Below are 26,126 nucleotides of genomic sequence, written 5' to 3'. Positions count from 1 at the left end.
TCTACAGAGTGTTAAATTAACACTGAAGTAGAGTTACCACTGTTGAGGATTATGAGAAGTTTTCATGTCTAAAAGCCAGAGCAGTAGTTGTTCATCTTCAACATTGTTAACAACGGGTTTTCTTTTCTAATGCTCACTCATCACTTAATGAATCGCTTAATTATCCCATTAACTTTAACTCTGCTTCAGTGTTACTTTAACACTCTGTAGATTGGGACAATATGTACTCTGAGCAGAGTTGATTTAACTCTGGGGATTTTGCTGTGTACCAGGAAATTTTAGAGCACTTCATGCTTCCTTCTGCTGACAAGCTTTATGGAGATGCTGACTTCATTTTCCAGCAAGACTTGGCACCTGCCCACACTGCCAAAGGTACCAAAAGCTGGTTCAATGACCATGGTGTTACTGTGCTTGATTGGCCAGCAAACTCGCCTGACCTGAACCCCATAGAGAATCTATGGGTTATTGTCAAGAGGAAGATGAGAGACACCAGACCCAACAATGCAGATGACCTGAAGGCCGCTATCAAAGCAACCTGGGCTTCCATACCACCTCAGCAGTGCCACAAACTGATCAACTCCATGCCACGAATTGAGGCAGTAATTAAAGTAAAAGGAGCCTCTACCAAGTATTGAGTACATATACAGTAAATGAACATACTTTCCAGAAGGCCAACAATTCACTAAAAATGTTTTTTTTTATTGGTCTTATGAAGTATTCTAATTTGTTGAGATGGATCATCCCAATTAAAAGAGCCAAAGACTTAAACTACTTCAGTCTGTGTGCATTGGATTTATTTAATACACAAGTTTCACAATTTGAGTTGAATTACTGAAATAAAACTTTTCCACGACATTCTAATTTATTGAGATGCACCTGTATACACACACACACACACACACATTTATATATATATATATATCCACTAGGGGGCAATCTGATTAGTGCTGCAGCTAATCAGGCAACCAGTAGAGCTCAACTTGGCTCTGTGAAGCAGCATTTTCTATATACTTACTTCAAAAGCAAGTATCGCTCGAGTGAAAATTACACAAACTTGTGGGGCGCATGTCCTAAAAGTTTGAAAACACCTGGTTTAGCTGGTTGCAACTAAACTCTGCAGGACATTGGCCCTCCAGGAGCAGGACTGGACACCGCTGCCTTACACCTTTTTCTGTCATCTCTGTACTTTGAATAAAAAAGGGCAAAAAGAAAAACAATAGTGACAAGTGAAAAAAAGTATTGTTTTAAACTCACTCGAGGAAGCGGGTGATGTATTCACGGCTGCAGCGTGACCAGTTGGGTGGAGAGGTTCCATACAGGAGCTGTGGAGACATCACGAAAGGTCTTTTCCCAATGGGCTCACAGTCATTGCTGTTCCCATCATGCTGAATCCCAAAGCTGTGGCATAAAAGCAAATCGAACACAGAGAGAGAGAGAGGGTGAGAAGACAGTGCTGGACTGGCTTTCAGACATATTTCACACTGGCTCAAAAGCTGGTAATTCAATCCGTGGCTAAAAAAATAAATAAATTAGGGCAGGAGAAGTGGTTCAGCAAGAGAGTAAAATATTTTTTTTTACATTTAGCTTAACTTAATATAATAGCTTAATATCACATTTTCATCGCCACGTCCTGGTCCCTGTGTGTCCTTGCAAGTCTCCAGTGTTGTCAGTGTAGTTTAAATGTATTCATTGTTGTAACTGTATGGAAACTGTTCTGATAAAATGTAGTCATGCCTGAAAACCAGAAAATGGCCTTTGTATACAATGAAGAATGGGTTTGTTATTTATAAGTCATTTGTAATGGAAATGGTTGCTTGGTTACTAAAGTACAGTTTAATGCTATTAAAAAACTCATATGAGGAAAAACAAGAATATGTTTATGGAAAGCATGTACAGTATGTACTTTATAATATCAGTATTCTGTTGTTTACTATTATACTAATGCTAAAATTACTAATATATTAGTGTTTACTATAATAGGTGGCAAGACATTGAACCATGGTAAATGCATTCACTAAGCTTGTCAGTGCAAAGTTGTATGAACTTTTTCAACTGTTACAACAAAGCCAGTAAACCCTAGCTTTTGCACAAAATACACTGAGAGGGACATAACTATCCATACAAAAATAACCATGGTTTTATTATAGTAAAAAATGTAGTAACCACGTTTTTTGGCATATTGATTACCACTTGTATAACCACAGTTTCACTACAAATACCATGGTTAAAATATGGTTAGCGTAGCAAAACTTTGGTTCATTTGTGGTTACCATAGTTTAACTATAGTAACCATGGTTTTTTGTTTTTATTTGCAGTAAAACCATGTTTAATTTTCATAAGGGTATATATCTAACTAAAGACAAACTAAGTGAACTTGGTTACACTTTATTTTAAAGTGTCCTTATCACAGTGTAATTACATAAATAAGCACTGAGCAATATTAATTAACAAAAAGTACTTACAATAGGGTTAGGGTTTGGTTTATGGGTTAGTTAGTTAGTTGCTCCATAATTAGACTTGATTTACTGTTATTACTACTAGTGCTGTCAAATGATTAATTGCAATTAATCGCATCCAAAATAAAAGTTTTTGTTTACATAATATATGCGTGTGTACTGTGTATATTTGTTATGTATATATAGATACACTCACATACAACAACATTTATATATTTAAATTTTATGTTATATATAAAAATTTCATTTATAAACATAACATACTTTTCTGAAATATATACATGCATGTGTTTGTATTTATATATACAATAAATATACACAGCACACACATATATTATGTAAACAAAAACTTTTTTTGAATGCGATTAATCGCGATTAATCAATTGACAGCACTAATTACTACATGTAATATAGCAAAAATGTGTACATTTTTGTATAAATGAACTGAATTTTGAACAAAAATATGAACTTCACATTTCTGGTTTAAACCACAACATGCTCCATATACATGCATTATAAGCATTACTATCCACATATTTTCTCAAATTGAGGGGCTGGGCAAGTCAAAATAATTTTCTGTTTAGACAGCATGTAACAGATTGTAACGGGGCGAACAAGACGTGAGACGTGCGGATCCAAGTGCAAGCTTTTATTTATAAACGTAGTCAATAAACAGGCAGGATCAAACCAAGGCAAACAGGTATGGTACGGGCAACACACAGTGCAATCCTAGGGCTAGCGAGAGTCGACGATCAGCAAACAATATCCAACAGGGCAAGGCAGAGAGATAATCCAGGTATACGAGCAGTAGTCCAAGAGAGGTGCAAACAGAATCCAAATGGCAAGGCAAAGGGTAAATCCAGGAAACACGGGCAAGAATCAAAACACTAGAAAAACACACAAGGCAAGACTATGACAACAAAGTGGGTTCTGTATCGCAGCTAAAACTAGGAGAGTTATAAATGCAGAACAATACTCGGCCATCACAGAGAGGAAGTCCAAGGCTTATAAAGCATGTGTGATTGTGTGATCAGTGAAATCCAGTAGCCCCTCACTGCAGAACAAAGATCCAGGGGGCGGGGTTGGATCCATATCTAGGGGGTGGAGATTGGTAGGTTTAGGGGTGGGGATGGGTGGGTTTAGGGATTAGGGGGTGGAGACGGGTAGGTTTTTTAGGTAAATGTAAGGTGGGAGGAGTTGGATCTAGATCCAACCACACCCCCTGGATCGTGTGTTCTGCAGTGAGGACCATCTCCTGAAATCAGCTGTGTGTTCTGTCAGTGCAATGGATGATGGGAACTGTAGTCCAATGGTGAAGTGCCAGTAGTGTAGTGCAAGAGTCCATGTGGTGAGTGAGTGACCTCTGGTGGTGAGTGAATGGAAGTTCATGGCCAGGATTCGTGACACAGATGTTGTTGATAGACCATGTTTTGAATATTTCTTAAAATATACATTGGGGAAATTCAGATTTTCTAATATATTACAAAGACTGCTGTCTCAGCTACAGCAGTCTAGAAACACAGCTCACTAGACACCCTTACTGAGCTGTCAAGCTGCCTTTTCTGAGTCCCACTGTGCTTGACTGTTTATCATGATATCACTGTTTATATTTCTATGCGGCGTGACCACAAACATTTATAAAAGGCATGTGCGGCAGACCAAATGGCACAAGATCAAACAAACTCTAAGTCTAAGTAAGACTCTAATACAGCTTCTAACAAACAGACTGTCATTTAAGAGTACGCTCCTGTGAAGAAAAATAATCCCCATTTCTGCACCACTAGGCATCCATTAGGCTTCACAAGGCACATTCAGATCACCTTAATTTACATAATGGTCTGGAACAAACAATGACTTCTTAAAAACTATTTCATATTATCTTGAAGGGAACTATACACAATGAATCACACAGATCTGAATGAAATATAGCTGGAGAGATGCTGGCAAAAAACTTTATAGTCATAATTGGTACCAGAAAGAGTCCCCTTCTCCACAACTCTCGTGTCAAAAAAGCAGCCGGTTCAGCTTTCTACTGAAGAATAATGAGAGAGAATAGATTCAGTGTGTGATGGCCTTATACTGCCTCCAGTAAAGAGTGCGTTACTGGACTGTTAACTCCACAGAACTAATGCATGTTTCATCAAAGACACCTTGGCTTTGAGAGCAACACAAAATGAGCAATTTGCATATGCAACACTGTGTAGTTTTAGCTGAGGAAGGAATCTGTATTTCTTTCCTAATTTGACCAAGGAAAAACACAGAGGTGTCAGTTTTGTTGTGTATTATTTTTAAACCAGTGAGGAATACATACACTTTGCTTTTTAAGCATTACATTATTACCATGCAAAAGGATTTTTTATTCAGAAAGATGAATTGATCAAAAGTGCCAGGAAAGACTTTGACATTGTTACAACAATGTTTGATTTCAAATAAATAATTTTATTTATTTATTTATTTTTACTCATCAAAAATGCAGATTTTTAGCAAGGTGTAACAGAATGATTTCTGGAGGATCATGTGACACTGAGAACTAGAGTAATGACTGCTGAAAATTCAGCTTTGCCATCACAGGAATAAATTAAATTTTAAGATATATATTTATATTATATCTATTTATAATATATTTGTAATATACAGTGCCCTCCAAAAGTATTGGAACAGTAAAGACAAAATTGCTGTGTTGGCTGTGGAGTCAAGACATTTACAAATATGTTTAAAAGATGAATATGAGACAAAACTACAGAATGTCACATTTTATTATTGGGTGATTCAACACATAGATGTTTTACCAGCTAAGAAATTCAGCACTTTTAGAGTTTCATCCCTCTATCTGATGTGAGCGTAAGTATTGGAGCAGTTGCCTCACAGGTCTTTCTAAGTGATTAGCTGTGTCCTGTTGCATTAATTCTCCAGATATTAAAAGCAGGGAATGTGTCGTATCAGTTATATCCATTACTTCTGCATTCTGAATCTTGCATTCGATGATGACACACACAAACCAGGATGAAGATGAGGGAGCTGACTTGAGAGAAATGCAAGCAATTTGAATGCTAAAAGAAAAGAAGAAGTCAATCAGAGCTATAGCAAAAACAAAGGGCATGGAGAAATCAAGAGTTTGGAAACCACCAGCGACACCAGCAACCAACAACTACCTGATCGACTGAGAAAACAACAGTAGTTGATGACAGATAAATCATAAAAGCTGTGAAAATTAACCCTAAAAGACGTGTCTGTAAAATCACTAACAACTTCCAGAAAGCTGGGGTGATGCTCTGACAATCTACTGTCCTCAGGAGACTTTGACACAGAATTACAGATGCTACACAGCAAGATGCAAACCTCTGACCAGCACCAAAAATAGAAAGGCAAGATTAGAGTTTGCAAAAAAGCACAAAGGTGAGCCAGAAGAGTTTTGGAACTGTTTATGGACCGATGAGACAAAGACGAACCTTTATCTAAGTGATGGGGAAGCAAAAATGTGGAGAAAAAAAGGGAACCGCAATGATCCCAAGCATACAGCCTCATCTGTAAAGCACGGTGGAGGTGGTGTCATGGCATGGGCATGCATGGCTGTCTCTGGAACAAGCCCTCTTAACTTTACTGATAACTTAATGTATGACAGTAGCAGAATGAATTTGGAAGGGTGCAAAACCCTCTTGCCTATAAATATTCAAGAAAATGCCACCAGGTTAATTGGAAAGTGCTTCATATTACATCAGGACAATGACCCAAAACACCCTGTCAGTTCAATCAAGGAATTTATAAGGGCAAAGAAATGGAAAGTCTTAGATTGCCCAAGTCAATCTCCAGATTTAAATCCGATTGAACATGAATTTCACCAGCTGAAGAGGAGAGTAAAGGCAGAAACTCCCCAAAACAAGCAACAATTGGAATTGGCTGCATTAAAGGCTGGGAAAAGTATTTCAAAGGATGAGACCAAGAGTCTGGTGATGTCTATGGGTCACAGACTCACTGCTGTGATTGTACGCAAGGGATCTGCAACTAAATAATAGCTTTTAATCTTTTATATCTGCCTTATGTTCAACTGTCCCTATACTTATGCTCAAATCAATGAGTGGGATGAACTCTAAAAGTGCTGTTCTTTTTATTTGGTAAAACATGTATGTGTTGAATCACCCAATAATAAAATGTGACATTCTGTAGTTTTGTCTCATATTCATCTTTTAATCATATTTGCAAATGTCTTGACTCCACAGCCAACAGAGCAATTTTGTCTTTACTGTTCCAATACTTATGGAGGGCACTGTATTTTTAAAAACAACAAAACATTTTACTAACCCCAAACATTTGAACAGCTGTGCATATAATCAACAATATATCAGCAACTTTCCCTCGAGATATCATTATCTGCATTAGCTATTTAAAAAGAATATATATATATATATATATATATATATATATATTAACTGAATTCCAAAGAATACCATTAATACTGGAGCTGAGATGCCTCACACACTGTTGTGAAATGGCTCTACCACTCCAGAGTAATTCACAACAATGTTCAGTACAACTACAAAAACCCAGACATCACTGAAAGCGTATCAACATGTACTGTATGTCACAGAGCCTTTCTTCTTGACCAAATTTGAGGAAGTCTAGAAATGTGTACACAACAGCCAAATGTTTGGACACTTGAGTCCATTTTTGCTTCATGTGGTCTTAAAAACCTTTTGATCTAAAGGTGTATAAAGATATATACACATGGAAATTCCATTAATAGTCTTTAAAAAGTATAACTAACTTATAAATATAATTGCATAAAGTATATGTAATCTGTGTTATAGGACTTACTTGTGGCCGAGCTCATGTGCGATTGTAAATGCCAGGGTCAGGCCTGTGTCTTCATTGATGCTGCAGCTGCGGTGAGGTTGGCACATTCCAGCCACATGAGACAATCCCAATGTCTCACAAGGCTTATTGATGGCGGCACAAATGTCTTTTCTGTGTCATAGAAAATGGTTAACACATGTATTATATATATATATATATATGTAAAGCAATGCAATTTTGGTTACAATTAGGGTACAATTATTCATGTGTACCTAGTAATGAGGACAGCCACATCATGATGGACTGGATGATCATCATCCTTCATATTGATGGCTTTCTGCCACTTACAGAAGCTGTTCAGGCTGTTGTCTGCATGATGGGTAATTTTCAAATCCTCCTGATAACATATAAAATAATTAAATACATAAAATGGGAAAATTGTATATGTAACGTTTGTATGTATGAAGTATGACATAATTATTGAGTTTAAAGAAGTATTACTACTTTATTATTAATATGAAAGGCAAATAAAATTGATTTATTGGAGCTTATTGAAGGTATCATGTTGAGGAATGAGAATTTATGAAAGTAATGACACAACTCTAAAATGCATCGACTTTTAGATGGTGGCAAACACTATGCATATAAATACAATGTGGTGGTTACACACTGTAAACCACAATGCCAAAAAAAAAATCAAAGAGTTTTCCATGTGACCTTGGACCACAAAACCAGTCATAAGGGTTTTTTTCAAATTTTTCAAAATTGAGATTTATACATCATCTGAAAGGTGGATAAATAATATTTCCATTGATGTATGGTTTGTTAGGATGATATTTGGCAGAGATACAATTATTTGAAAATCTGAGGGTGCAAAAAAAAAAAAAAATAATAAATATTGATAAAATCGCCTTTAAAGTTGTCCAAATGAAGTTCTTAGCAATGCATATTACCAATCAAAAATTCATTTTTGATATATTTATGTTAGGAAATTTACTAAATATTTTTATGCAACATGATCTTTACTTAATATCCTAATGATTTTTGGCACAAAAGAAAAATCTATAATTTTGACCTGCACATTGTTGGCTGTTGCTACAAATATCCCTTTGATACTTATGACTGGTTTTGTGGTCCAGGGTCAAATATTTGGCGAGTTGTAAATTTTACAGCCTCAGCTAGCCCAGTTTATAAATTGATAACCGTGTGCTTATTTGAAGGAGGCATATTTGAGCACATGGCTTTTCAAACCAATCTTGGGTACTTTTCCCAAAAGCACTGATAGTAAACTATTGTTTCAAGTTCCGTTATTACCAAAATTGTTCCATGATTCAGTGTTTACTGAAACCATCATTTTTCTGAGACCAGGGCCCGTATTCTTAAAGATTCTAAGAATCCTTTTAGAGAGCTCCTAATTTATCTTAAACATTTCTAACTAGGAGTCTTATCTTAAAAGTGATTAAGGACCAATCTGAGAGCAAATCTGAGCTAGGAAAAGGCAAAAACTTTTATCTTAGTGAGGAGGCGGGGCTGACCCAATTGCTAGCTATGACACATTCTTTTGAAGACTGTGATTGGTTGGTTGTCCATGAAGGAAATAAAAGAGCGCTTTTAAGAGTGGGGTTTATTTTAAGCCTTTACTTTGAAATTACAGGCATAATTTTTTCTGTTTTCCCGTACACTCTCACACACACACACACACACACACACACATTATATGTATATATATATTCTTTATTTTTTATTTACCATGCTGTCATACTTAATGTATTTTATAGGAAATGAACAGCGACACAATAAGGTTCTGAAAATGCTGTCAGGTACAGACCCAAATCATCGCTGCTGCATAGTTGCAGTTTTCCAGTTGCTAAATATGTTAATGTAGCTAATGTAGTGATTACGTCCATTTCTGGCACTATGGCATTTCTGCACGGTGTTTGAGATGTTGGCATGTCTCTAATAAGATCGGTCACAAACATGATGCCTGCACGATCTAATGTGTAGCGTCTTATTAACTCACTGTCATGCATTTTGTGCAACACATTTCTTCTCCCTCTTCATGTTTCGTCCATTTTCTCCACTGCTAAAGAAACTCTTAAGCCTCTTAAAAGTCCTCATCCGTACTCCTAACAATTTTGGACCTTAAGACCTCTTTTAAGGGTTAAGATGCTTTCTGAATGACTTTTTTCTTTACTAGGATATTTTCTTTAATTTTAAGAGGAAACACCCACATTTCTAAGAATTTTCTTAGAATTTTGTTACTAGGAGCAACTCTTAGGTCTTCAGGATTACTAGAAAGCTACAGGCAGGTGAGTTTGATCAAGGTTAGAGCCAAGCTCAGGAAAGTGCAGGAAAGTGGACCTTGAGGGCCAGAGTTGAGAAGTCATGCTTTAATGCATAAATCACTGTTAGAAAGCACCTCAAAAATGAGCCATGGCCCCAGACTTTCAGATTTAAACATATACCCATGTTAATTTGCAAGTTTGTTAGTAATTCATGGCAAAATGAGCGAATATTTGGAATAAATTCCATCTCTGTACTTGAAAGGGTTAAGGAGGTTAAGTTAATAACCCAAACTACAATGTAGCATTTGGACCAATCAGACACACAATTTTGCATTTGATTTAACAAATCAATTAGTTATTAGATTAACAAATGGTCACAGTATTTTGTGTATCGTATCCTGTTTTATGCAGGCTTATTATAGAACACTAGTTAATATTACCTCATGTATATCATGTTTGGTCTCTATCAATTCGTCTTTGGATGATCTAATTGAGAGTGTATCTTATATGTCGATACCTATGCAACATATAAGTGTTCTAAGAATCTTTAATAGTTTGTAAATCAACTTCCAATCCTGTTCATATGCAAATTACCATGCATGGAGACAAAGAGTCGTAAACTTTCCCTCCAAAAGTTCAAGCCAACATAGGCTCTTTGACTCCCAGAAGTGTGACCTCTATAGCAGATAAAGCTCTCACGTAAGTGACGCCCCTGCAGTCTGCGGTTTTGTTAGATCCTATGAGGTTATGAGCTAGAACTTTTTTTGGACCCCCTAAGGTTTTGTGCCAGGCCTTGCGGCCTTCACTTTCCATTCAACAAAGGATCCTCGGACCTCAGCAGATCTCTTTCTTAGCTGTTTTCTACTCTCTACGTGGAAAGAACATTTCTACCTCAGAACATCTTTGGAATTCATCACTCTTCAACCCAGAAGAACGTGATCGGGAATCCAAAACCTTGAAACCATTAAGACTTTCATCTGAGACATTCCAGACACTCGTCACGACCAAATGCATTGCAAGTATTGTGCATTTAACTAAACAAAACAGAGGTTATTAGTATAAGTTATAGACCCCCGTTATAAACGGCGCTGATGGTTTTACTCAGGTGATTAAATGACTTTTTCCATAACTGCATTCTCTGGTTTTCCTGATGGTTTCATCCATCAACTCTCATTTGCCCTTTCCCCATGTATAAGTGATTGTACGTATGTATGTTTGTTTGTTTGTTAGACTAGTTTGCGTTAGTGTTTAGTTAATAAAAGTTGAGTGCACAAATTACATGAGTTTCTGGTTCTGCCTTGCAAATTAATGTCCCTTTACGAATTTGACCCTTACTACATGCTCTAATGTATTAATACTTAAGAAAGTGTTTTCTGTGGCCAAGAAAATATCCTTTCTTAGAGTTGATATGAACTTGCACTGAATGTTCGCTGGACGGACAGATCAGTTGATGGCACTTTAATTCTGCTACAGTTATTACTGTCAGCCGATATAATTAATTGTAATTAATCATTATTAATTTGAATTATTTATATACAATTCCCTTTTAAGCAAATTTGCTACAACAACCTTAAAAACCTCCTGATAAAATTCCTGTAACAAGATTCACATTGAACAGCTAAAATAACATATTTACACAAAGTCTGAAACAAACAAACTGAACAACTAGCTTTAATGACATATTTAAAAGCACATCAGACACGTGTGTCTCTGTTCTCTAGATGTAGAGGAAGCAAATCACAATGATGTCTTGACAGTTTTTCCAATGCCATTTTTTCAGTGAGTTGCTCTCTGTGTAACTCACACCAGTGGTTCAGTGTTCTCACCAGTGTTGTCCAGTGGTTAATATAAGATAAGATGAGATAAGATAAGATGGTGATAAGATGGCGCCGCGTATGGCTGCTGTGGTGTGGAACGCTCCCGTACTTTTGTTGTTTTTGTTTGTTTGTTCTGTGTTTAGTCATTCTCTTACTGTCAGTTTTACCAGAGACGAACTACTGGACATAAGGCAACACACACCGGACAATTTTTTTCCGGTTTTTGATTATTCAGACGCTTTGTTGGATGTTTTGGTCGGAGGGGCAGCGGTCCTAGCCAAACGCGCGCTCAGACGGAAAAGAGGGAAGCGCGCCGGCGCGCTGGTTAAACTCCGCGAACGCGGCTTCCGAACTGCGCTCCCAAGCATTCATCTAGCGAATCTCCGATCCCTTCCTAACAAAATGGATGAACTACTTCTCCTCACCCACACAAATAAGGACTTTTCAAACTCTGCTGCATTGTGCTTCACTGAAACCTGGCTGAGTGAAAACATCCCGGATAACATGCTTCATTTGCCGGGATATCAGCTGTTCAGATCAGACCGCATCACGGAGCTAACGAGGAAAACGAGAGGTGGTGGACTATGTTTCTACATAAATGAAGGTTGGTGTTCAGATGTAACAACTCTGAAGAAGATGTGTTCTCCTAATTTGGAGGCCTTCTTCATAAACTATAAGCCGTTCTATTCACCCCGAGAGTTTTCCTCCTTCATTCTCGTGAATGTGTCCGTGCCTCCGGACGCGTGCGTGAGCGCCGCGATGCAACAGCTGGCCGAAGAAATATCTGAAACAGAGCAAAGGTACCCGGACTCTTTTTTAACCATTCTTGGAGATTTTAATAAAGCAAATCTCTCCCGCGAACTGCCAAAATACAGACAGCACGTTACATGTCCCACCAGAGACAGTAATATATTGGATCATTGTTACACAATAATTAAAGATGCATATCACTCTGTCCCACGGGCAGCTCTGGGGCTCTCTGATCACTGTTTGGTTCATCTCATACCGACCTATAGGCAAAAACTCAAATCTTCTAAGCCTGTATTAAGAACTGTTAAGAGATGGACTAATGAAGCAGAGCAAGATTTAAAAGCTTGTTTTGACCTCACTGATTGGAGTATTTTTGAAGCCGCTGCCACCGATCTGGATGAACTCACAGAGACTGTAACATCATATATCAGTTTCTGTGAGGATATATGCATCCCCACCAGGACATTCTTATCATTTAATAATGATAAACCGTGGTTTACTGGGAAACTCAAACAGCTTCGTCAGGCCAAAGAGGACGCTTACAGAAGTGGGGATAAAATCTTGTATAACCAGGCCAGGAACAGACTAACAAAGGAGATCAGAGTGGCTAAAAAGAACTACTCTGAGAAGTTGAAAAAAGAACTTTCAGCCAACGATCCGGCGTCGGTATGGACTGGTCTGAGGAACATCACCATGTACAAGACACCACCCCCACAGTCTGTGGAGAATCAACAACTGGCTGACGATCTCAATGTGTTTTACTGCAGATTTGAAAAGGCTAGACTGACACCCAGCACCCGCTCTGATCTGCACTTCACACATTGACCTTCACCCCCTGCAACCCCCCTTACTCCCTCCCCCACCATTCTACCTGCGTTTATAGTCTGTGTAGAGGATGTGAACCGGGTCTTCAGAAAACAGAAATCTAGGAAAGCTTCAGGACCAGACGGTATTTCACCTGCCTGTCTAAAAGTCTGTGCTGACCAATTGGCCCCCATCTTTACACAAATCTTCAACAGATCTCTGGAGCTGTGTGAAGTTCCCTGCTGCTTCAAACGCTCCACCATCATTCCCGTCCCCAAAAAGCCCAAAATCACTGGACTTAATGACTACAGACCTGTCGCACTCACGTCTGTGGTCATGAAGTCACTTGAGAGACTGGTCCTGGCCTACCTGAAGGACATCACTAGACCCTTTCTGGATCCTCTTCAGTTTGCCTATAGAGCAAACAGGTCTGTGGATGACGCTGTCAATATGGGACTGCATTACATCCTGCAACACCTCGACAAACCTGGGAATTATGCAAGGATCTTATTTGTGGACTTCAGCTCGGCCTTCAATACCATCATACCTGACCTTCTCTCAGACAAACTGAGACAGCTCTCTGTGCCCTCCTCCATCTGTCAGTGGATCACCAGCTTCCTGACAGACAGGCAACAGCTAGTGAGGCTGGGCAAACTCACATCCAGCACCCACACCATCAGCACTGGCGCCCCTCAGGGTTGCGTTCTCTCCCCACTGCTCTTCTCCCTCTACACGAATGACTGCACATCAAAAGACCCCTCTGTCAAGCTCCTGAAGTTTGCGGACGACACTACAGTCATAGGCCTCATCAAGGACGGTGACGAGTCTGCTTACAGACAGGAAGTTGAGCAGCTGGCTGTCTGGTGCAGTCTTAACAACCTGGAGCTGAACACGCTCAAAACTGTGGAGATGATAGTGGACTTCAGGAGAAACCCCCCTGCTCTCCCCCCACTCACCATCATGAACAGCACTGTGACTTCAGTAGAGTCATTCAGATTCCTGGGAACCACCATCTCCCAGGACCTGAAGTGGGACAATCACATTGACTCTATTGCGAAAAAGGCCCAGCAGAGGCTGTATTTCCTCCGCCAGCTAATGAAGTTCAACCTGCCTCAGGAGCTGCTGAAACAGTTCTACTCTGCCATCATCGAGTCTGTCCTATGTTCTTCTATAACTGTTTGGTTTGGTTCAGCTACCAAAACAGACATCAGAAGACTACAACGGACAGTTAGGACTGCTGAGAGAATTATCGGTGCCCCTCTGCCCAGCCTCCAAGAACTTTACACCTCCAGAGTGAGGAAAAGGGCTAAGAAAGTCACTCTGGACCCCTCACACCCAGCTCACTCTCTCTTTGTACTGTTGCCCTCTGTCCGGCGCTACAGATCACTGAGCACCAGAACAGCCAGACACAAGAACAGTTTTTTCCCCCAGGCCGTATCCCACCTGAACAACACATAACACACCCCGGTACTGTACATCTGTAAATAACTCATCAAACCTTCATCTGTACATAGGACACATGCACATTCACAGTTCTGTCTATGGTCATGTCTCTTTTCTGTATATTTTTATTTTTATTACTATTGTTATTCTTAATTATTGTATATTCTCTTCATTAGTGTTCTTTATCACCTTAATTATATGTTGTCTGCACTATGTTTGTACTTTCTGTACTGGAAGCTCATAACACCAAGACAAATTCCTTGTGTGTGCAAACACACTTGGCAATAAAGCTCTTTCTGATTCTGATTCTTCTGATTCTGAATATTAAAATTAATTTGGGAATAAGAAACACCCAATGACATAAACTGTTCTTACTCATGTTTCTTGTCTGCAGCCATGAATCCAAACTATTTCTATGGTTATCACTATGCCAATAAACTAATTTCAGGAGCAACTCTGCAACCTAACATTTTTTTTTTATTTTTCTCTTCAGAAACCCACGTAGTGACACATATGGGGAATATTCCTCAGATTAAGCCACCAAAGCAAAAAGTGGTGAACAGTGATTACCAATTTTAATCAAAAACAGTTGCAGACCCCTGAATTAGGTGATTCATTCCCACGTTTAAATGCAGTCGTCACCACCAAAACCTTGCAGTGTGTACGTGGTCATAGTGCACCTAGTCTGTTTTGCAGCAACGCTATTGACTCAGACTGTCTGCCATGTATTTTTAGAGCAAAGGTTTGCATCACTGCTTTGTCATTTCACTTACCTCGTCCTTTTCCAGCAGAATGAGACGCACGACAGCGATGTCAATGGCATTTCCAATGCTGGCATCCCGAAATAACCCTGCCACCTATAAAACACAACATCCTCATATGAAATTGTAAATAATTGAAATATTATCTGCAATGTCATGTCGATTTGAAGCTAATCTAACATCACAACCCTTCTACTGCAGTGGTTTATACATTTTGGGTCAAAATCTTTGGACAGTAATGGCAGTTTGTTTTGATTCCCCTGGAATGCAAAGCATCTGGCTGAAAGCTAGAGAAATGTACAGAGTATCTGTGACAGCTGTGTGTGGAGCCTTATGTTGCCTATGATCTGGTCAATGACTAGAGGGAACGATAATACTTAATGTTGTAATGTTTTTAATGATTAGTACGGAAAGGATTTAGAGTGAAGTAACCTCAAATAGCTTACTGCAGCCTCTATTTTCAGCAAGCCTGAGGAGAGATCACATAATGACAGATTTTTAGGAGTGATGACAGCCAAGTTAATCGCAGATCTTTACAGCGGCTTAGATGAAAGACAGTGGAGCTGAAGCCCCCCCTAAATTGGGTCTAGGAATTCCAATGCAGAGAAGTAACCAAAATAAGTCACAGAAAGAACTCAAGAACATTTGATATGACTGGCACTGATATTGAACTAAGGAGTTTAGCACAAACAGATTCTCGGTTGGTGAGATGCTTAGAAGTTCTGCTCTCATATCAAAGCTCTCCTTGAGGTAAATATGGTCTGAAATGTGATGAGGCATTTTCTATGCTTCTGTGGTGCTCATTACAAAATGTTCCAGTGAATTAATGAGGCACCTTTGAAGCCGTTCTGTCTTTTTGAGGTGAAACAACTTCTGCTGACATTAATCTGATCTTTGATGAGTCTATGGCACACTCAAAGTCTGGTTAACTTTATTATAATACCTTGATTTTTCAGGTTGCAGGTACTAATGTTCCAGTTCTCTGCAGTGATCAAGCTTACATGGAATATGTTGGAAAATATATTTAGCAAGGTGAAAGATGTAAAGCAAATGAATAAAAAACTTGTGATCATTAGTCATTGCAATTAATTAGTGAATTGCTGGGCATAATTCATCCTTGCTTAACCTACAGACATGAATTAAATCTAATATCATGTTGCTTTTCAAGCAGAGGTGTGCTTTTACTTTTTTAAGCAATCTGGATAATAATTTTGCCTGACAGATAAACACATGAAAGTTGTTAAGATTTACATGCATTAAGAGACACAAGCCATATCTAGAGACTAGAATATCATAGAAACTTGGGGTTGAGCCCTTTTGACTTGGACCAGTAAGTAACCATCTAGTAACCACCCAGAACACCCTAGCACCCAATTAGGAATTGCTTGCCAACCATCAGAACACCCAAGCAATTGCATAGCAATGAAATAACAACCACTCAGAACATCTTATGAATTGCATAACAAATCCTCTTATGTTCAGAAAATGTAAACCACTACTTGTAATTCTGTAATAGTCATATTTGTAATTTTTTGTAAAAAGGCACTGTGAATACATATCAGCAGTGGTGCATTATGCTTGCTAGAGAGAGAATTTTAGGAGCTCAATGGTGCCCGAAGCCCAAATAATTCTTCCTCTCAACTGATTCTTTAAACTGCAAACAAGAGGCCATAATAGGTACAGTAGGTTAATGGAGTATACCGTGTTTGCCTATTATTATTTCGTTTTTCTTTTTAAAAAATCACTTCAGATTAACATGTTTTTCCCAAGAGAATACTAAAAAAACATCAAACATTCAAAAATTCAACTCCATGTGATCAACTTGAGAAATCTTTCGCCCTCACATGAAATATCCATTCACATCGACTGAAATGACTATATTTCACCCAAGAAGATTTGCAGAGCAATGGTAAATGTGACCACACTTTTAGAATATTCCTTCTTATGTCAGCAGTAGACAGCAAGGCAGCTTGCTAAAATGTAGAACATTTGTGTCTTAAGCATTTATCCAACAACCTCTTTTACTTACTGTAGCTCTGTATTCCTCACTTTGATTCTGAATTGGTTTATACCCTCTTTAGCCTGGTCAACAATACACAAAAACAAGTAAAATACTGCAGCAATGAGTCTATATTGCCAGACCTAAACTCCTGCCAACTCTTGTTGTACATAAGTAGCAGGACAAACCTACAAGAGAAGCAGCCTGGCAGGAAGCTGAGGATAATGGAATGTTTCCCCTTTAAAGAATGTTCTTCAATACCAACCAAGTGTCTGGAATGGAAAACGTTTTTTCCCTGAAGGCTATTCCCTCCACAAAAACAGAAGCCAGAGAAAGCATACAGAGGATATTTTGGAAAATGTACCTAACAGACTGGATCAGTAACACGGTCAGCTGACTTGGATCCAGCTCAGGAGTAACTAGCAGAATGAGTGCTGCCTAAAGGCACACTGTAGCTATTTGAGGAGAAGAGAGTCAACGAGGTGAAAGCTGAACGGATGAAATGAGAATAGTTTGAAACAACACGTCAGAGTTCAGGATGAAAAAAAGAAAAATGCGGATTTGAAAACTTTTTGAACTCTTTCAATAGGTGTTCCTGACAACGTGCAGAATAAGAGGGTTGACAATTTGTTCACCTTAGAAGCAAGTCTAATCATACATTGGATCTTAAAATTAGAAGTAGATCACAGTCTACTACAATTATCAGCTATAACGTGAAAAAGCTGGATGAACATGGTCAACTACTATTTTGGTAAACCAGTATATACAGTTGGGCAAAAAAAGTATTTAGTCAGCCACCAATTGTGCAAGTTCTCCCACTTAAAAAGATGAGAGAGGCCTGTAATTTTCATCATAGGTGCACTTCAACTATTAGAGACAGAATGGGGGGAAAGAATCCAGGAAATCACATTGTAGGATTTTTAAAGAATTTATTTGCAAATTATGGTGGAAAATAAGTATTTGGTCAATAACAAAAGTTCATCTCAATACTTTGTTATATACCCTTTGTTGGCAATGACAGAGGTCAAACGTTTTCTGTAAGTGTTCACAAGGTTTTCACACACTGTTGCTGGTATTTTGGCCCATTCCTCCATGCAGATCTCCTCTAGAGCAGTGATGTTTTGGGGCTGTCGCTGGGCAACACGGACTTTCAACTCCCTCCAAAGATTTTCTATGGGGTTGAGATCTGGACACTGGCTAGGCCACTCCAGGACCTTGAAATGCTTCTTACGAAGCCACTCTTTCGTTGCCCGGGCGGTGTGTTTGGGATCATTGTCATGCTGAAAGAGCCACGTTTCATCTTCAATGCCCTTGCTGATGGAAGGAGGTTTTCACTCAAAATCTCACGATACATGGCCCCATTCATTCTTTCCTTTACACGGATCAGTCGTCCTGGTCCCTTTGCAGAAAAACAGCCCCAAAGCATGATGTTTCCACCTCCATGCTTCACAGTAGGTATGGTGTTCTTTGGATGCAACTCAGCATTCTTTCTCCTCCAAACACGACGAGTTGAGTTTTTACCAAAAAGTTATATTTTGGTTTCATCTGACCATATGACATTCTCCCAATCCTCTTCTGGATCATCCAAATGCTCTCTAGCAAACTTCAGATGGGCCCGGACATGTACTGGCTTAAGCAGGGGGACACGTCTGGCACTGCAGGATTTGAGTCCCTGGCGGCGTAGTGTGTTACTGATGGTAGCCTTTGTTACTTTGGTCACAGCTCTCAGGTCCCCCCGTGTGGTTCTGGGATTTTTGCTCACCGTTCTTGTGATCATTTTGACCCCACGGGGTGAGATCTTACGTGGAGCCCCAGATCGAGGGAGATTATCAGTGGCCTTGTATGTCTTCCATTTTCGAATAATTGCTCCCACAGTTGATTTCTTCACACCAAGCTGCTTGCCTATTGCAGATTCAGTCTTCCCAGCCTAGTGCAGGTCTACAATTTTGTTGTAGACCTGCACTAGGCTGTACAATTGTCAATTATTTTCAACTACCCAACCATTCCCCAGAAATTCATAAATCTGATCACTTTGAAAAGTAATAGAGCACCGTGGCAGAAGTATAGAAGATTATACTTAAATAGAAATAAACTATTATTTACAAGTACATAAAAAAAACAGTGCAAACCATAATAATCATCAAAATTCTCCACAAGCAATTTTCTATGGAAAACTTGTTTTTGCCTCAGAAAAAAAAAAAGGTAATTGTGACTTTGTTTCACAAAATGAAACAAATGTTGTGAGTTTATATCAATGTTTGTGAGTTTATATCTCCCAATTCAGACTTACAAACTCAGTTGCAATTACCTTTTTTGTTCCTTGGCGGAAAAAAAAAACAGAATTACGAGATGTAAACCAGAATTCTGACTTTTTTCTTACAACTTCTAAAGTTGTAATTCTGAGTTTATATCTCGCAATCCTGACTTATTCTCATAATTGCAAGAAACAAAGTCCAAATTGTGAGATAAAAAGTTGCAATTACCTTTTTTATTCTGTGGCAGAAAAAAAATCTGAATTGTGACTTTTTTCTCGCATAATTCTGACAAAAACAAAATCAAATTGTGAGATAAAAATTCACAACTACCTTTTTTTAAATTCTGTGGCAGAAACAAGCTTCCATACTTTTAGAGGGCCAAATCTTTTGTACGGTACCTTTAAAGCTTAAGGGACAGTTCTTCCAAAAGTTTTTATTAAAACTGAATCACCCTAATGTCATTCCAAACCTGTATGACTTTCTTCTGTGTAAAATAAAGTTTTGCTTTTGTTTTACTGTTTTTGTTTATATAGTGCAAGTCAGTGAGGTTCAAAACAGCACTGAACCCCACTGACTTTCAATGTATAAAAAAACACCATTTCAATAAATATACATACGGTACAGGTATGGAATGACATGAGGGTTAGTAAATGATGACAGGACAGTGAACTCTTTAGGGGTTTAGAATAAATATGAGCAACAGTAATAGAGGTGCTTGCCTTGGAAAACACCATGAATTATTTATAGATAGGACTGTTACTCACAATATTCATGACAGAGAGCACATAGCTCGAAACTCCTTTGCTCCCATGATACTCCACCATTTTAGGGTCAGCCACTACCAGAGTCTCTACCCACTTCTCAGTGCTTATGGAGCGCTGTCTAATCCGTCTGCGATGTTGCCGTCTCTCCCAGCGCTCTCTTTGCCTCTCCACCTGCTTTGCCCCTCCTAAAGGATCTAAAGATTATTAAAAATGACCTTGGATCATTAATGCATGATATGCTTTAATCATGAAAGACATCTGTTCATAAATTATTTAGCCCCTTTGAATCCTACGCCCCAAAGTCTTACCTCTGACCCCACAGGTTGCGTTAGCTGTGTGCTCCCCAAACAGAGGCTGCACCAGCTGGTGTTCTGATTGGACAGCATGTCGCTTATAGACAGCATGAGCCTGTGGGGCTGACTTTTCTTGTGCTGACTCCAGCGGACTAATGAAGAATTCCTCTTCTGAGAGCTTGAACAGCCCTGTCTAGAGAGAATACAAGGTAAAAGTTACGTGACAAATTAAACAGCATATACCCATGCAATCCACACTCACTGCCTCGTTTCACTATGGTCGTATGTTTTGCATAAAAAGTATTAAACAGTTTTACTCAGAATGGTAACAACTTTAACTTTTTCCAGCAGTGAGGGTCAGTAATCAAATACACAAGTAAAAAATCTTTAAAATAAGGTTTGTAAATAAATTTTTCATGGTAAATTTTTTTTAAACAATGAATTATTAATTTATAAATACTACAATGTTTTATGGGAGCCACACTACATTATTTTTTTATAACATGAAACAACCTTACCTTTGTAAAAATAAAAATCTGATGTTTTAAGAACACTTACTGACCTTGTGAAAATAGTTTTCCCGTGCATGTTTTTGCATGCTAGGTGAACCATGTGACATTTCTGACAAAAGTTTTCTATATATATATATATATATATATGTATAAAATTAAGCAGAGAAGCATTATGCCTCACTGCTAATAGTTTTCTTTTCCAAAATTTCATTCTTTTAAAGAGGCTTTTTTTCATCATCATCAGTAAAGTTGCATCACCTTGACATATTTTTACTTTATGCAACAACGACCCTCCCACCCCTCAAGGCTGTAGAATTTAGGGATGCTAGGAGCATGTCCCATCAATATCCAGCGACCACTGAACTGTCCCTTGTAATAATTTTGAAAATAATTGAAATATATTCATATATAGAGACTGCTGTCTGTCAGTGTCTTGTGGGTTTTATTTAAATTTTTAAGAATCTCTGGTCTCTGTTAGCATCTTTACGAGCATATACTGTATCATGAAATACAGAACTGAAATTCGAATAATATGTAATTATTGTCTGAGGAACATACTGACATAACCTCCCTTTGTGAGTGTTTTGAATATTTATATGTAAATAAAGGCTTTAGATGACATGAAGCAACATGTCAACATATATAGTATTAAGGAGGGCTAAGGGTTTACTAGTTTTATGTCCTCACCAATATCAAAATCAAACCACACCCTTGTCACCCCTCCAACATAATTTATGAAATTAATACAGAAATTACTTACACAAGAAATTAATTTATGTATTTATGTAATAAAATAAACTGATCATGAAAACAAGTGTTATGCCAATAACCCTAAATCAGTTTGCTCTCTATTTATATAAAAAAGACAGGGTCGGATGTTTGTGTAAGTGGCTTGATGGGTTTTAACCAAGTGAGACATTTTTCTGGATTATATGGATCACCTGTATCAACAGCCTTTGTTTGGCTTGAAACAATGTTTCTTTCAAACAATCATAAACTTAACCCTTGCTCTAACCTCTAACCTTAACCTATCTTCAAAGCTGTCATCACGGGAGACTTCTGGGAATGTTGCCAAGGCCCTGTTATGAAGGGGTCACTAAGGACCTCTAGGGGAGCCCACAGATTCATCCCTGAGTGTCCACCAACAAAAAACAAACTCCACTGGCTTGAATTTAATCAAATTCCTTTATATCCCTAAAATATAAGGTCAATTATAAGTAGAACAGAATGTTGTTCAGTGTCATTTAGAAACATTATTAGTATTGCTTGATCAAATATTTCCAGATTTTTATACTTCAACGTGAGAACATCAAAATACACACATGCTTATTGACTCACCAGGCCATTGCAAGTGCTCAGAGCTGCTTGACCCCACTTAAATGTACTGCTCCAGACATCTCCCAAGAAGTAGCAGAGAGAGTGGCCATGGCTATTTAATGTAGACCCTTGCAGACCACCGTATCTCCACTCTGTGAGGAATCCAGGCGCTAGTAGATGAGGGTTTAGGGTGAGGTTAAAGTGCAGGTCTTGACCACCGTACTGCAGATGGTAAAAAACCTGGGCCAGGCTCTCTTTGTTTTTTGATGTCTCTCTCCTTTGAATTCGACTCACACGGTGGGACACATGATTGGACAAAAAATGTCCCGATGAATCTACTCTGATAGGATGAACAACTTCGTAGTTAGGAAATCCATTAGGAGAACTATCTGCAAAAACAACAGGGTAATAACTATTAGGATAAAAAGCCACCACACGTTAAGTGGATTGGTTAACTAGTATGGTGCTATAACACAAAACAGATGGGGAAAAAAAAGATGTTGCATCTGCCGTTCTTACTTAACATCAAATGTCAAGTTCACACTTTGGGCCTTGTAACTACTACTTAGCTTGTAACTACTTTAGCTATCAATTTGGTTAACTCAAATAGATTAGTAAACTCTCTGTAAAGTAATTAATAGTTGAATGATATGACCTTTATTGATCCAACAAACAGCCTTCAACGTATTCTGCCTTACAAAATTGTCAGTGGTAAGATAAATAAATACTAATACAACAACCTGGGAAAAGAATTACATTTTCAGTTTTTAGTTACATTTTTTAAGCCTTGCATGCACAAATGTCATACACAGGAAAGTGCATTGTTCAAATTAGTATTATGCTGAAACAACTGAGATATTCACATAATGTTCTCTCAAATGTAAATGAATTAAAGGATTACTGTCTGCCAGGCAAGACATCTGCTCATTATTCCAACCGTTACTGCTGTTTGCAGGCTTCTGTAAATATTTAGTTATACATAGCGTTATGCTTCAACTAAGTTTAATGGTGCAAAAGCTCAAATATTTAGCGGTGCATAAACTTAGTGCCTATTTACAACTAGGCTTACAGCTTATGCAACAGCCTTACTAGAATATCATTGAGATGGATGGGCTCTTTTGGCTTAATCTAGTAAGTAAACTAAACATCAACTATCAAGCAACACTCTGGGACCCAATCTGCCCTGAAACTGCACAGTGAGGGGTAAGTTTTACATTGATCGTCAACTTTAAAATTCCCCAAAGATTTTACTATGCACTGATTTTTCAGGATTGTGTGACTGTGACTGCAATTTTGCAACCGGAACATTGTAACTTTTCTGCTCTTTATTTTGCACTTGCATAAGTTTTAATAAGCAAATCATTTAAATTCCTGTGACTTTCAAAGTAATTGAACTGTACATTGAATAATTCATGAAACAAATCCATGAATTAGCATAATAACAGCAAGCTGAACTCTGTCATTCTATTCAAACAACAGACCAGGATACTACACTAACAGAAGGATTTATAGCAATTATATGGCTAAAGACTAAAATAACTTCTCAGGCCTGCATTCTCCATATTCCAATATTAGAGACTATGTAGTACAAACAATTGAACAGTCTTTCTTACATGACTTCAGTCTGTTCATTGGCAGCTCTGTTGCTTTGACCTACATGATTGTGGAAGCAGAGGGGCTTCCATGAGAGAGCAGCAATAGGGGTAGTGTCTGCCAAGAAATGGGATATGGAGTGGGGGATGATATTATATATTTAAATATTTCACTTCCACTTTTAGCAGGTTGACCGTGTCAGAAGTAATATGGGCACTTAAAAACTCTACAAGCGCGTGAATGTCAAAATATGTGATCTGTAGCAGGGCTTTTTCAAGAACTACTTCACGTTTCTGAGCCATTTTACCGGTTTTATAGTAGTTTTAAGTGGATGTATGAAGTCCTCAAGGTAATAATCACATTATATGAGCATGTTTCACTCCACTTAACGTTTTACAACCCTAAAGTGTCACAATACGTTTTGTCTTAATGAACAGAATGTGCTGTTTTAAAATCAGAAGGCAAGCAAAATTCTCTTTATGAAATATGTTGCTTGCAATGTGTGTTTTCGCTACATCTCGTTAAAATAAAAGCCACATTTTAAAAACAAACAAGTGCCTTAAAATACTTTTTGGGCCACTGTAGCCTATACAAACACCATTTCACCAATTAAACAAAAATAAAATGCTAATAATCACAGTGTGGGACTATAATGAGACACAAGCTCACCCCACTCACCTGTGTCTAGATTATATCCGCTAGCTGTTGTGCTCTCGAACATGGACAGAAGCCCAGCTGTTATCACAAAGCAGAGAGAGAGACTTGCTGGTCCCAAAACTTTACTGCCGCAGTCCATCTGAACCATCATGTCAAACTGCACAGAGGAGAAGACAGATCACTCCTGGTACATCTACAGTCCATTTAAATAGTGATAGTTTGAAAAGAAACTTCTGCCTCAGCCTTATGCATCGGTAGTTTGGACCCATCACACAAAAGAACTGCTACTGCATTTATTAAGCCAGAGATCTGCGATGGTCATCAGTCCGAGACAAATCATGTAGCATGAAAAAGTCTGTGAATCCGGTGCATGGGCGATTTTGGGCTCCGTTAATTCAACTGGGACGGCTGCAGTTACTGATGCCGCATACAGAAGAGCAGAGAGAACTGTGTTTCAGTAAAACTTTGTAAAAGTTCCGCCCTCTCGCTCTTCTAGTAGGAGGACCGTCTTTGTGTTCAGTGTTTCAGACTGAACCCACTCCAGTCTTTTGTTTAAGGCTTTCCGTGTTTATACTCAAATGACTCATAATTTAACCTCATCAACTCGATTTGCATTCTGTTCATTAATAATAATGCCAATGATCATCATTTTTCTATTATGCAATTCATTATTTGATATAGATCATATAAGCCTATATCCTTTGACTATCATCGTTATCATCATCATTTGTTTATTTCCACTTGGACATGGAAAATAAATATGTTCTACAGAAGAAAGTCATACAAATTTGCAACAACATCAAAGTAAATGATGACAGAATTTTCTTTTTTGGGTGAATTATCCCTTTAACACATACTAAGTAGCCCACCTGTCCCACCATCTTCCACTCTAGACATTTCTTCCATAGATTAAAAGGCTGAAAACTGAAAATCTGACATATTTGAGTGTCCATCAAGTGCCCCCTCTGGTGGACACAACAGTACTTGATCAATTTACGAAGTCATTCCCTTCTCTTCCATTGTAAATTAAGAGGATATATGAAAAGATGGTACACGATAAGGCTTTATTGACTCTAAGAGTAGTATGAGCTATCAACAGGAACTAAAAAAAGCAAAGATTAACATCACATAAAATCCATGAACATAATGTTGAATTATAGTAGCAATAAATGTTAAACCATTTGTTATTGCATTTATATAACTATGACTAATAAATGTAACAGTAAGCTACTATAAGAACTGTAGATATGGGCTGCATACAACTTAAAAATAAACGGACACCAAACGGGTCACACAGATCTAGCCTAAATTGCTGTTACCCGTTTGGTGTCCGTTTATTTTTGTTTATTGAATGATTAAGTAAGAGGTTTATTTTGGAATCTTGTGTTATTTGGTCATCTTCCCTCAAATCTGTATGACATGACATGACGTCAAGAGTACGGCTGTACGTCAGTCAGCGGTGTTATCCAGTGCGCGCACTTCACAGGCGGGCGCTCCCCGCGCGCTTCTGCATAAAACGCTGGCCGTCAGGTGCACTGCGTGTTCAAAACATGTCGCTTATACCTATGGGAACCCATTGCCATCTAAAACCGTTTATGTTCTCTGTGAAACAATGCCAGACTAATTGAT

General features: G+C 38.3%; 1 protein-coding gene across 1 annotated transcript in view; it reads right to left on the bottom strand.

Moving 5' to 3' along the window:
* LOC306879560 (A disintegrin and metalloproteinase with thrombospondin motifs 7-like) overlaps positions 1-24,956 on the bottom strand; it is an 80,199-nt gene extending 55,243 nt beyond the window's left edge. The window contains exons 1-8 of the mRNA XM_079432593.1: positions 24,519-24,956; positions 22,269-22,636; positions 20,434-20,611; positions 20,126-20,319; positions 15,120-15,203; positions 7,520-7,644; positions 7,269-7,418; positions 1,255-1,398 (exon numbers count right to left, since the gene is read on the bottom strand). Of these exons, the coding sequence (XP_079288719.1) occupies positions 1,255-1,398; positions 7,269-7,418; positions 7,520-7,644; positions 15,120-15,203; positions 20,126-20,319; positions 20,434-20,611; positions 22,269-22,636; positions 24,519-24,648 (1,373 nt within the window). The 5' untranslated portion in view covers positions 24,649-24,956. The remainder of the gene's footprint in view (positions 1-1,254; positions 1,399-7,268; positions 7,419-7,519; positions 7,645-15,119; positions 15,204-20,125; positions 20,320-20,433; positions 20,612-22,268; positions 22,637-24,518) is intronic.
* Between the last annotated feature and the right edge of the window lie 1,170 nt (positions 24,957-26,126).

This window comes from Barbus barbus, assembly GCF_936440315.1.
Source record: "Barbus barbus genome assembly, chromosome: 2".
NCBI lineage: Eukaryota > Metazoa > Chordata > Actinopteri > Cypriniformes > Cyprinidae > Barbus > Barbus barbus.
The sequence above is the reverse complement of the archived record's forward strand: the minus strand, read 5'-3'. Positions and strand labels throughout refer to the sequence as shown.